The 12026-nt window shown below is 48.7% G+C and overlaps 1 protein-coding gene across 2 annotated transcripts in view; it reads left to right on the top strand.

The window, feature by feature from the left end:
* CHD1L (chromodomain helicase DNA binding protein 1 like) overlaps positions 1-12026 on the top strand; it is a 47362-nt gene that overhangs the window by 10453 nt on the left and 24883 nt on the right. For both annotated transcript variants that reach the window (XM_014578483.4, XM_006132874.5), the window contains 6 exons: positions 1332-1363; positions 4532-4613; positions 5985-6147; positions 6478-6633; positions 9683-9775; positions 10500-10596. In XM_014578483.4, the coding sequence (XP_014433969.3) occupies positions 1332-1363; positions 4532-4613; positions 5985-6147; positions 6478-6633; positions 9683-9775; positions 10500-10596 (623 nt within the window). The remainder of the gene's footprint in view (positions 1-1331; positions 1364-4531; positions 4614-5984; positions 6148-6477; positions 6634-9682; positions 9776-10499; positions 10597-12026) is intronic.

The raw sequence follows: 12026 nt of genomic DNA, 5'->3' as shown, positions 1-12026 counted from the left end.
CCCATGCTGTCCCCTCTGATCCTGCCTACTTTTCCACTGTTCTCCCCCATCATTTCTGTGCTATAGGAATACTTGTCCACAAATGGGTGACTTTCACTTTGGAGCAAGCTTGAGAAAGCGCCACCTATACATAAATAAACTCACTTAACTAGTAATCCCTAGTCTCTTTTTCCATTGCTGTTGCCAATGATGAGGTCTGTGCTTTTGATACTAGCTTTTCTCTTGACACAGCCCACTTTCTCCTCCCTTTTGCAGGTAGACAGCGTGTGTGTGTGTGTATGATATTAGCAGATAATTTTTCATTCATCATTATCACTTATTTTAATGGAGGGTCAAAAAGGAGGGAAAATGGGACACCGAGGAGACCTAGTTAATTGTTCCAGTTCCCAAACATGGGAAGAAACATTATATGGGAAAGTATGACAGAGGTGAAAAGACTTGGCTGAGATATCTGAATACTTTCCCCAGTTGGAGAATCTCTTTTCATTCTTGGTTGAGCTTTACTGCTTGTTTGTTGCAACATATTTCAGATGAGACCTAAAATTAAGGTCCTGGCAACTTGCGGAATAGTGATAGAGATGCAGCCGTGTTAGTCTGGTGTAGCTGAAACAAAAGACAGAACTATGTAGCACTTTAAAGACTAACAAGATAGTTTATTAGGTGATGAGCTTTTGTGGGCCAGACCCACTTCCTCAGATCAATATGTGGAAGAAAATCGGCACACCAAAATATACCAAAGTGATACAATCAAAAAAATGAACACGTGAAATTGACAAATCAAATTCTAGAACAGAGTGAGGGGGAGGGAGGAAGGTTAGTTTTTGTGAGGTAAATGACATAGGGGTGATAATAGGGGAAGTTTCTGTGAGGTAATGACATTAGGGGTAATAAATGGGGAAGCTATCTTTGTAATGGGTGAGATAATTAGAGTCTTTGTTTAAACCCATACATAAAGTGTCAAATTTAAGCATGAATATCAGTTCTGAAGCTTCTGGCAACTTGCGGTTATTATAGATCCCAGGGTATTTTCCATAAGAGCAGTTTGGGTGTCTTGGCCAAATTGCAGCTCCACTACTTACATTTGAACTCTAAATTCTCCTTGCAGTTTCAGTTCACTTTCACTTTCTCTCCTCTTCTGTTATGTGCTGTTAAGTCACTGTCCTATGCTATTCAAGTGGCAGCTTCAGTTCAAGGGTTGAAGAAGTGGTCTTTCTTGGTGAACTATTGGTATATCGGAGTGTTATGTTAGTAAATTACTTTAGGATATGTCATGTTGAGAGGTGCTGTATAACTCAGGCATTGTGTATAACATTGGTTTTGTTTGATTACAGATTTGCCTAAAAGATGGAGCATTTCTAAAATCGTGAGTTAATTTTAATTTTAGTAGGTTTTATACAATAGGTCTGTCAACAGTTTCTCTAGGCACATTGATATGACATCACATAAGCCATTAACGTTCTTCTTTGATTATTAGAGCTTTGTTTCTAGCAACTTTCCGTGAAAGATCTTTTTTACTTTCAGCCGTATTGTCCATGAGTACACCCCCCTGCATTTCTCATACCTCTAGAAGGACAGTTTCCAAGCAGATTAAATAGGAAATATTATGCACGCCTCACACGTAACTGGCATAAAATGAGTGAATGGATTTTTGCTCCCAGGTTATCTCCCAGAGAGTAAGCAATAGCTCCAATAGAATGTAGTACATAGCAGTATGTAGAGTAACATTCTGGTAAAAGTGGCTGCGTTGATTTAGGTTATAAGTACAGACTTTGATGAAAATGAATTGATTTATCATATTCTGGACAAGATCATAACCTAAACTGTGTCACATGATTGCCAGTCCAGCAGATCCCACTCTTTGAATAGTTATCTGACTTGCTGGCGAGATCTGTAATTTATTAGTATGCCTGCTCACAGGCAAATATTTCTATGTTTGAAATGGGATGGGATTTGGATATCTTATAAAAATAATGGTGATGCCTTTTCATAACTAACAGTGTTTGTATGATTTCTGGAAGCAATCAAAGCTAATGAATACTTCGGAGACTTTGTAGGAGATGAAAATGAATTGCCCCCCTCATCTCTTCAGCCTCAAGTCACAGCTAGTCAGGTATATTATGGAACTCCTCTGACACACAAATTATTAGCCATTGCTAGAAGCAAGATACTGGCCTTGATGAGCACATCAGGATAGAATCCATGTCTTGAGCTGGTAATTAACATATCATGAAACCAGAGGGCTAGTGAGGCTGTTATGCGCCCAGGGGCACAGGCAAAATTTGCACCCCCTAATCATTTGTTGCAGGAGCATTTTGCAGTTGCTAATTTCACTCTTGCTCCTCCCCCAGTCCTTTCCATCCCCCCCCAACCCCAGCAGTGAACGCCCAGTTCCAGTCATGCTCGTGTAACCCACACACCTAGTGTGGTTACCATGCAGTGGCACCTAGGCCACAGCAACAGTTAAGACCAACAGACCTCTACAGCAGGGGCTGGGAGCTAGCTGGCTTTTAGCTCAGAGGGTAGAGGCTTCTATACTCTGCTTCAGAGGTCCTGGGTTCAAATCTGCCTGGTGGCGGTTACACTCACAGTGACACCTCACAGCCCACCTGCATAGGGGAAGGGAGGAGTATTGGTGTCTAGGTCTCATCCCTGGAGTCTCCTCTGCAACTTCTCTCCCCTGGTGCGGGCCAAGCCCGTCCTGCCATTGGCTCCCAGCATGCGCCAGCCCCGTGTGCTCCATTGGCTGAGCCACCGGGGGAGGCAGGTGGGGAAGAACCCTGGTGGTGCTGCTTTTTAAAGAGGGCGCAGCGCTATCTTGCAACCAGAGACGGATGGTTGCATGCGGGGGGGAGGCGCGCGCGAGGTCCTGGGAGCCAGGGTGTAAGCGGGAGAAGGAAGAGGGGCGTTTGCGTCAGAACTTGCCAGGGCTGTTCTGTCCTGGCTCGCACTTCCCACCTCCCCTCCCGCCCCTCTTCGGTCTGTAGCGTGATGAGCCACCTGCGGGCAGTCACCGCCAAGTGGGTGGAAGGGGGCAGAGACTTGGGGGCCCCAGCAGCTGGAGCAAATTCAACAACATAACTTTTGGCAGCTAAATTGGTGCCCCTTTAGCATGGTGCAACTGCCCCCTCCCCCCCGCCCACCATCAGTGGCCACTGCATGAAACGCTTTTGGTGTGTTTAAAACCACCGAGAATGCAGCTCAGTCCTCTAGTTCCGAATGACCTTCTGCTTAATTCCATGTCATTTTGATAATTTTAGACCATCAGCGGCAGTATATAGAGTAAGGTATGTCGGCGAGAAGTTGAGTGATGTGCCTGTTACCACATAACTATCTTAGGACCAGTCTCTTGGTTTTGAGCCACGAGGTCTCACTGCCTCACTACTCGGATTCTTTGAACCTGAATTGTTCCATCTGAAAAATATGGCTAATAATAACAATACTTCACATGTTTCCATCTGGAAACACTTTACAGAGGTGGGTAGGAATGCAGTGCATCTTGCTATAACAGTGTGATTTACAAGGGTAGCAAAGCAAATGATACACTGTATGTTCTCAGTACATGATTTTGAACGGTTTACTTGGCCAAGTGGAAAGCCATCTTTCTCCATAATGAGGCTGTGATGGTACTTTTCAGTCAGGACTATTTCCTGGCTTCTACCCCCGCTTTTCAAAAATAGCTCACAGGGATTGGGGGGAAACAGTTCGGTTGCTTTTAAGGGAGTAAAAAAAAAATTATACCTCTTTCCATTATAAACCTATAGGCCACGTCTACACTGCACATGCCAAGCGTCTACACTGCACATGCGTACTTGCACAAGTAAATTTACAGTAAAGCGTCGGAACAGAGGGCTTCTTGCACAAGAGTTATTTCTCTCCCCACGAGGAATATACCCTCTTGTGCAAAAAGGCAAGGTGGACGGGCTACAGGGGTTTCTTGCACAAGAAACCCCTATGGCTAAAATGGCCATCAGAGCTTTCTAGTGTCCACACTGCCATGGATGCTGTTTCGCAAAAGCACATGGCAGTGTGGATGCGCTTTTGTGGAAGACCTTTTGCACAAGAACTCTTGCACAAAACAGTTCTTGCGCAAGAAGCCTGCAGTGTAGACATAGCCTAAAGTTTTATAATGGAAAGAGGTGTAATTTTTTTTTTTTTTACTCCATTAAAAGCAACGGAACTGTTTCACCCAAATCCCTGTCCTCATTTTAGTCCCAAAAGTACATCTTGGAGCAGAGACACAGCTTGGGAAGTAGCAAGCTGAAAGGTGGCGGTTGCAGAGTGATGGAAAACGAGGGGAGAATGAAAAGGGTTTTACAACCTCAAATAGAGATTGCTACAGGGCATCAGTTACACCAAGAAATGCATGTGAGTGGCAAATTTTAGGTGGAGATCTCATTTCTCCCCTGTTCCGCTTGGGATTCAGGGGATTTTAGATGCTGGGTCTTCAGTACAGCTATAGAATGAGGCAGCTCACATTGACCTTTTCACATTGTCAAATGAAAACAGTATTTTCTGTTAATTTATGTTACAGTTTTAACTGGGCTGCTCTGGTTGTGGATGAAGCCCACCGACTGAAAAATCAGAACTCACTGCTGCACAAGACACTTTCAGAGGTAAAGAGCTCAAGAGCTTTTTAGCAATTAAAGGTCTTTTCTCCCCTTTAACAAATACAGGTTCATTATTTATGTCATTATTTATCCCTCAGCATGTTTGTCCGCAGGCCTGATTCAGTTCCCCTCAAAGCCAGGAGACTGACTCCCATTGTCTCCAATGGCAAATCAGTTGGGCCCTGCGTTAATGGGTTGGGATGGGAAATCCTTTGTCTGGAACTTGTCTCAGGTTCTGACCTCTCATTGGGGCTCAGAAGTTTGAGGAATGGGAGGAAAAAGATGCAAGTAAAAAGGCAATGATGTGGAACGAAATCACAGCTATGTGACGTCTGCATTAGGAGTCTGTATTTCTGATATAAATGATTCAAAATAAAGAAGTGAAGTAGCAGTGAATTTGGAAGTCTGGTCCAGTGGCGAGTGCAGGGGACTCTGAGTCATGACTCCTCAGGTCTGCTTCTGTGGTCTTGCTATGTGACCTTGTTTAAGTCACTTCTCTTCATGGAAGCTGGTGGTGTTGCTCTGGATTCAACCACGTGCCCCAGATCTAAATCTGCCACAGGAGAAGCAAAGCACATCCAAGGACAGAATAAGCCTAGGGGAACCTTTTTTAGTATTTCTGAATCTATTTCTGCGTATCTAGTACTGGACTGCTCATTAGTAATGCTAAAAGATAATCCCAATACCACCTTCATTCTGCTCACCTACATCCCATTTTGAGGCATTTTATATAGTATGTGTTGGACCTCCCTGATCTGGTGCCCTCAGGACCTGTGCGGTCCCGAGCAAAGGAGTTTGCCAGACTGGGTAAGTTAAGCCTCGGGTTCTCCTGAGGCTTCTCTCCTGGCCACCAGCCTCAGTCAGTGTGCTGCCCCAGCTCACCTGCTGGCTTTGCTGATGAGGCTTCACTCCAGCCCGCCAGCCCTGCTCTGGCTGGCGGGCCTCCCTGTTCCCCACTGCCAGCCCCGTTCCCTGTGACGTTTGGATTTTTGTAGAAATTTTCCCAGCAGCTCTAGTTATTTAGCACTGTGCACAAGGTTTGCACATGTAGTGCAGCAGAGATTGAGATTTTAACAGCACTGACCTTTGCTCAGACTTGTTTTGTGCTCTGGCGTAACTCCATTAACGTCAGAGGAGTTGCACCTGATTTTTACCCAAGTGTGTGAGAGGAGAGTCAGGTCCTTTTCGTTGACTTGGTATTCCCGATCTTGAATTTGCTGTCTTCCACTAAAATTGCAGAGTTCTGCAGGGAGCCTCTCTACCAACTGTCAGATTTTGGTAGTTGTGGGAGAGTCATGAAGGGGGTTTGTATGGCAAGCGACTTTATATTCCCGTTGAATGTTGCAGTTCATTTTACTTTGCCTTTGCTTATCTCAGTTTTCAGTGGGCTTCAGCCTCCTGCTCACCGGCACGCCTGTTCAGAACAGTCTCCAGGAACTGTACTCCCTGCTCAGTTTTATTGAGCCTGGTATCTTTCCTAAAGAACAAGTGGAAGAGTTTGTTCAGTGTTATCATGGGATTGAAAAGGAGAGTAAGCCAGGCAAGTAATGAGTCATAAAATGCATTTGAGGGTCAGTGCTATCAGCTGGTTCGAACAGGGGCTTGGGTGTTGGGACTTTAGGGTGTGTGTTCTCTGACACTGATTAGTTATGAAAAGAAGCCTCCTATATCAGCAAGTGTATGCCTTAATATATGTTCAGAGACATGCCTTTAGACAGCCAGGTTTGTTTCTGTTTCCCCTTCTACAAAATAGGGAAAATACATCTCACAAGGTGGTGTGAGGTTTTATTAATGTTTATATTTTTAAAAAGTGCTAGAGTCATTCATTACACTTAATTCGCTGTCTGCAACCTTTTATTCCCCTGAACAGCCAAAGAATTGCACTGTCTTCTGAAGCCCTTCTTGCTTAGGAGGGTGAAAGCTGAGGTCACAGCAGAGCTGCCTAAGAAGGTAGAAGTGGTTCTGTATCATGGGATGTCAGCTCTGCAGAGAAAATACTACAAAGCTATTTTGATGAAAGATCTAGGTAATTGGGACTTTTGTGGGGGTTGGGTCTAATCAGTTCATTTAAAAGCAAAATTAGTTTCCTTTTTTAAATTCGTGCACTCTGTTGTAGTGAAATAGGAAATGCATTAGCATTCAGAAAATGCACTGAATAATTGTGCAAGTTCACTATTCTGAATGATCCTTGCAAAGCAAGTGCAGGCAGTCCCCGGGTTACGTACAAGATAGGGACTGTAGGTTTGTTCTTAAGTTGAATCTGTATGTAAGTCGGAACTGGCGTCCAGATTCAGCCGCTGCTGAAACTGATCAGTTTCAACAGTGGCTGAATCTGGACGCTAGTTCTGACTTACACACAGATTCAACTTAAGAGCCCCAGGCATCCCCAAGTCAGCTGCTGCTGAAACTGATCAGGGCTGATTCCAGGAAGCCCGGGGCAGGGGCTTCCTGTAATCAGCCACTGGTCAGTTCCAGCAGCGGCTGACTTGGGGACGCCTGGGGCAGAGCAGCTGAGGTGCTGCTGGGTTGGTCCAATAGTGCCGCCGCTCCTCGGCGCTACTGGACCAACCCAGCAGCACCCAAGCTGCTCTGCCCCAGGCGTCCTGATTCAGCCGCTGCTGAAACTGACCAGCAGTGGCTAAATCAGGACGCCTGGGGCAGAGCAGCTGGGGTGCTGCCGGGTTGGTCCAGTAGCGCCCAGAGCGGCGCTACGGGACCAACCGGCAGCGCCCCAGCTGCTGTATCACAGGCTTCCGGAGCAAAGCCGCAGAGCACGGGGGCAACGGGACAGCCCAGACGCGCCGTGGCTGTCCTGCTGCCCTCGGGCTCCGTGGCTTTGCTCTGCTTTGCTCCCCATCTCCCTGGTCTGCAGACCAGGGGGACGGGGAGCAAAGCGGCGGAACACGCAGGCAGCGGGCAGCCCAAACGCGTCTGGGCTGTCTGCTGCCCGCGTGCTCTGCGGCTTTGCTTCCTCTGCCTGGTCTGCTGGAGACCAGGGAGACGGGCCCCGTTCGTAACTGCGGATCCGACATAAGTCAGATCTGCGTAACTCGGGGACTGCCTGTAATATTAAAACTGCAGATCAGTCTGATGCATTTTCCTAAGACTCACAGCTGTTTGATCCTGGGCTTCTGGTTTGACACACTGCCATTTGGAACTATCTGAAGGAGTGGAAGCAGCCAGTTCCAGGATTCTGGTTCGGGCCAACCTCTAATTAAAATGTGATTAAACATCTTTAGACATGTCTTTAGTATCACCAGTTGCATATGTTAGCATCCAGTCAAACACCCTTGTAGATTCTTCTCCTTCATAACAAACTCCCTTGTACGTCTAATACATGACCAACCAAAAGAACTCACTGTTTATGCTGAATTACACTCAGATATCCACTCCTTATTCTGACCTCATATTCTTTCCTGTGTGAATGCTACATCGCAGCTGGACTAAGTCTGCCCACCAGGGACAGCAGTCGTCACACAGGAGTTGGAGGGATGGCAAGAGCCAGGGTCAGAATCAGGTTGGAGTTGGACACAGGAGATCAAGCAAAGTCTGACCTTGCAGCCAGGCAAAGTCTGTGTGTTTGCCCAGACCACTTCCTAGACCTACCCCTAGGGTTAAGAAGGGCAGTGGGCCAATCAGAGGACCACAGTGGGTATTATTATTCTGAGTGTACTGGGCAGCATTTCCTGTGTTGTCTACTTTCCACAGTGCACCTTGGCTGCACCTCCGCATGGCCTCCTGGTGATGCTGGGGGAACGTCAGCTGTCCTAGGCGCTGCAGGCCTGGGTTCTGGTTGCCACGTCTTTACATCTACAGACTACCAGGATGAGCATGTCTGCAGAGGCAGAGCACTGGAGAGCCCTTGCTTGTCCTAATGACAGTGCAGAAACACTCTGCTCATCTGGTGCTACTTCTCCATGCACTAGAGCAGTGTTTCCCAATTTTATTTGGCCACGGAACCCTTTTAAACTTGAAAGAATGTTGCAGAACCCCTAATAACAGTCTTATATATGGAGCTGAAAAAGTAGACCACAAATAAGTAAGGATAATAATAAACAAATGCTAAACAAGGTCACGAGATCAACATTTAGTTTAATTGCACATATTTAAAAAACAAAAATCACATTTAACATGTACAATTTTTTTTTTAAATCCTAAAATGTTATTGTAATGGAATTTTCTCGCGGAACCCTTATTTTCACTTCACCATTTGGGAAACACTGCACTAGAGAGTGGAGGCCACTGTGCAAGGGGAGCCCTTGAAGTGCTGATGCCAAGTGCAGAGGGAATGTGCTGCCACAGGCTGCTCCTGCCACAGACTCCCACAATCTTCTTCCCCGTCTGCTCTCAGACTCTTCCACGCATCCTCTTGTAGTCTCCACACAGCCTCCTCAGCGCCCTGCTGAGCACTGCTTCTCTCCATAGGCCCAGCGCTCTTCTGTCCCTCCTCTCAGAGCCTCCCCATGGTTCTGCCATCGAGCACTGAGGCAGCAGCTCTAAGATTCTCGGGGCCGGCTCAATGTTTCATCCCTTCTCAGAGCCGTGATGCTTCTCCCTCCTCTGACCAGCCTCTCTCACTGGCCCTTCACAGATGCTGAGCAGAGCCAGGAAATGCCACTAGGAGGCCAAGCACAGGCACAGCCAGGAAACATGGGTGTGGCATCTGAGCAGATCTCGATGGGGCTGCCAGCTTTTCATTCCAGTGCCCCAGTGCATTCTATCAAGTACTTTTTGTTTGTTAATTTGTAAAATGCCGAATACCTCAGCTATGTGAAGTTTCAGGGACAGTGGCTTTTTTTCCCCTCTCTCTGAGGAAAATTTCCAACTAATATCACTTGTAAATGTTTCCTCTGCCCAAGTGGATAAATATTTGACCAAGAAAATAGGAAAGAAAACTTGATGCATGAAGAAGGGAGTGTGTTAAATTTGGAACCTGAATTTGAACAATACCACCGAGAGGTTTCCCTTCTCTGTTATAAACCTGCAGAGCTATTTTCAGTGGCCAGTCACTACTTTTACAGTGTATTCCCAGAGCGCTTGCTGAACGGCTCTGCCATTTTATTTTTGTGTTTCAGATGCATTTGAAAATGAAGCAGGGAGGAAAGTTAGACTTCAGAATGTCTTAATTCAGCTTCGAAAGTGTGTAGCCCATCCATACCTGTTCAGTGGTGAGACAGAACTCTTCTTTCTTTGAAAGAAACCAAAATCATCATAAGATATGAGCCAATTTTCTTCAAACATGGCTTGTTTTGCAGATTTCAATGACTCTTAAAAATTGAGTTTAGCCTGAAGACTGTATGTCATTACTGTAGTGTTCCTCCTACCTAGCAAAGCACTGTCAGTCTTGGAGCCAGAGTCCAGGTTATTACCTAGGTCAGCTTAGCATGGCAGTCTCCAGACTTTGAGGGTTATGCCCCCCCGTATCCCTGTCTGTGTCCATCCCAGAGCCAGAGCTAGAGCTAGGAGTGGGGCCACAGCTGGGGGGGAGGGATACGCAGCCAGGAGGAAGAGACTGCAGCTGGGAATGGGGCCATGCCCAGGGGAGACGGGTGGGAGTGGAGCTGCAGCCAGGCTGCAGTGGGGGCCAGCAGCTAGTTCCGCAGCCAGGTGCAGCTTCCCTTGCAGCCTTGTCCGCAGCATCAGCTCAGAGATGGGAATGGAGCCCAGCTAGGGGTGGGGAGCAGAGCTGGGGGTGAAGAGTGGCTAGGTGGTGCTCCCTCCTCGCCCAATGGGGGCTGGCCTGGGTCTTGCACTTCCGGGGACCTCTGGCTTAGTGGCAGCTGTACAAGGCATTACCATGCATGGCAGTGAGGTAACTTGTGGGGAACCTGGAGGCCCTTGCTATCAGTGGTCTAATTTGAGTATTGCTTCTGAGACTTTCTTCCCTCCCAGGTGTCGAACCAGAGCCCTTCGAAATTGGAGACCACCTCATTGAAGCCAGTGGGAAGCTGTGCTTGTTGGACAAACTCCTTTCATTCTTGTATGCTGGGTATGTGGTGTTATTGAGCTTTCCTTGGGGGGCGAGTCTAGGTAAGCTTGGCTCGGAAAAGCGAACTGTTACCTGCATGCCCCAAGGAACTGGGGTGGTACCGGTAATGCTGAATTACTGACAGCTGTACAGAAGAGGGATGTTAAAATGTGTTTGTTTACATTTCAGTGGTTACACGTAGGGCAGCAGTTGGCTCCCTGGGAGCTCTGGCTCCTGTAGCCACCCCGCAATGCTGCCTGTGAGATAGCAGCAGCAGCAGCATAGGGCAGCAGGCGGCTCCCTGGGAGCCGGTTTGTGCCGGGAGTCAGCTTTTAAGCCATCTCCCTGCGTGTATTGGGAGCCTGTGTGTAACCGTGAATGTTAACTGATGAGTCCAGGCTCATTGGTTAACTGTGTACACGGTTACACGTTCACATCCCTAGTGCAGAAGTGATTACAGTGTTGCAGCTACACAGGGGAGCTGACAGGCTCTGTGGGCCCCTGGGCAAAGTGTATGGGGGGGCTGGCTCCATGCTCCCAGAAGGGGCAGGGCAGCCAGCGCTCAGCAATGCCCCAAGCACACCACACTGGCACCCAGGCAGCCCTCAGAGCTGCCCGGCATGCCCTCTGCCTCCCAGCCCTCAGAGCTGCCCGGAGCGCACCACGCAGCGCCTCAGCAACCACTTAAAGGGCCCGAGGCTGTGGCTGCCACCACTGCTGCAGTAGCAGCAGCAGCAGCTGGGAGCCTGGGCCCCAGTGAAACCCTGGGTCCTGAGGCAATTGCCCCCATTGCCACCCCCTGTTGGCAAGCTGCAGCTACAGATGGGATGGTAAAGGAACCTTAAAAGGTTCAACGCTTCCTTTTAAAGAGCCCAGAGTACTGGTTGCTTCTTTGTATTTATTCAGACCTCTTCTGTCTCTGAATAGGGCTGGGAGGCAGAGGGCACGCCGGGCAGCTCTGAGGGCTGGGAGGCGGAGGGCACGCCGGGCAGCTCTGAGGGCTGGGAGGCAGAGGGCACGCCGGGCAGCTCTGAGGGCTGGGAGGCAGAGGGCACGCCGGGCAGCTCTGAGGGCTGGGAGGCAGAGGGCACGCCGGGAAGCTCTGAGGGCTGGGAGGCAGAGGGCACGCCGGGCAGCTCTGAGGGCTGGGAGGCAAAGGGCATGCCGGGCAGCTCTGAGGTCTGGGAGGCAGAGGGCACGCCGGGCAGCTCTGAGGGCTGGGAGGCAAAGGGCATGCCGGGCAGCTCTGAGGGCTGGGAGGCAGAGGGCACGCCGGGCAGCTCTGAGGGCTGGGAGGCAGAGGGCACGCTGGGCAGCTCTGAGGGCTGGGAGGCAAAGGGCACGCTGGGCAGCTCTGAGGGCTGGGAGGCAGAGGGCACGCCGGGAAGCTCTGAGGGCTGGGAGGCAGAGGGCACGCCGGGAAGCTCTGAGGGCTGGGAGGCAGAGGGCAC

The sequence above is a fragment of the Pelodiscus sinensis genome, chromosome 1 (assembly GCF_052426305.1).
Source record: "Pelodiscus sinensis isolate ZL-2025 chromosome 1, ASM5242630v1, whole genome shotgun sequence".
NCBI classification, from domain to species: domain Eukaryota; kingdom Metazoa; phylum Chordata; order Testudines; family Trionychidae; genus Pelodiscus; species Pelodiscus sinensis.
The sequence above is the reverse complement of the archived record's forward strand: the minus strand, read 5'-3'. Positions and strand labels throughout refer to the sequence as shown.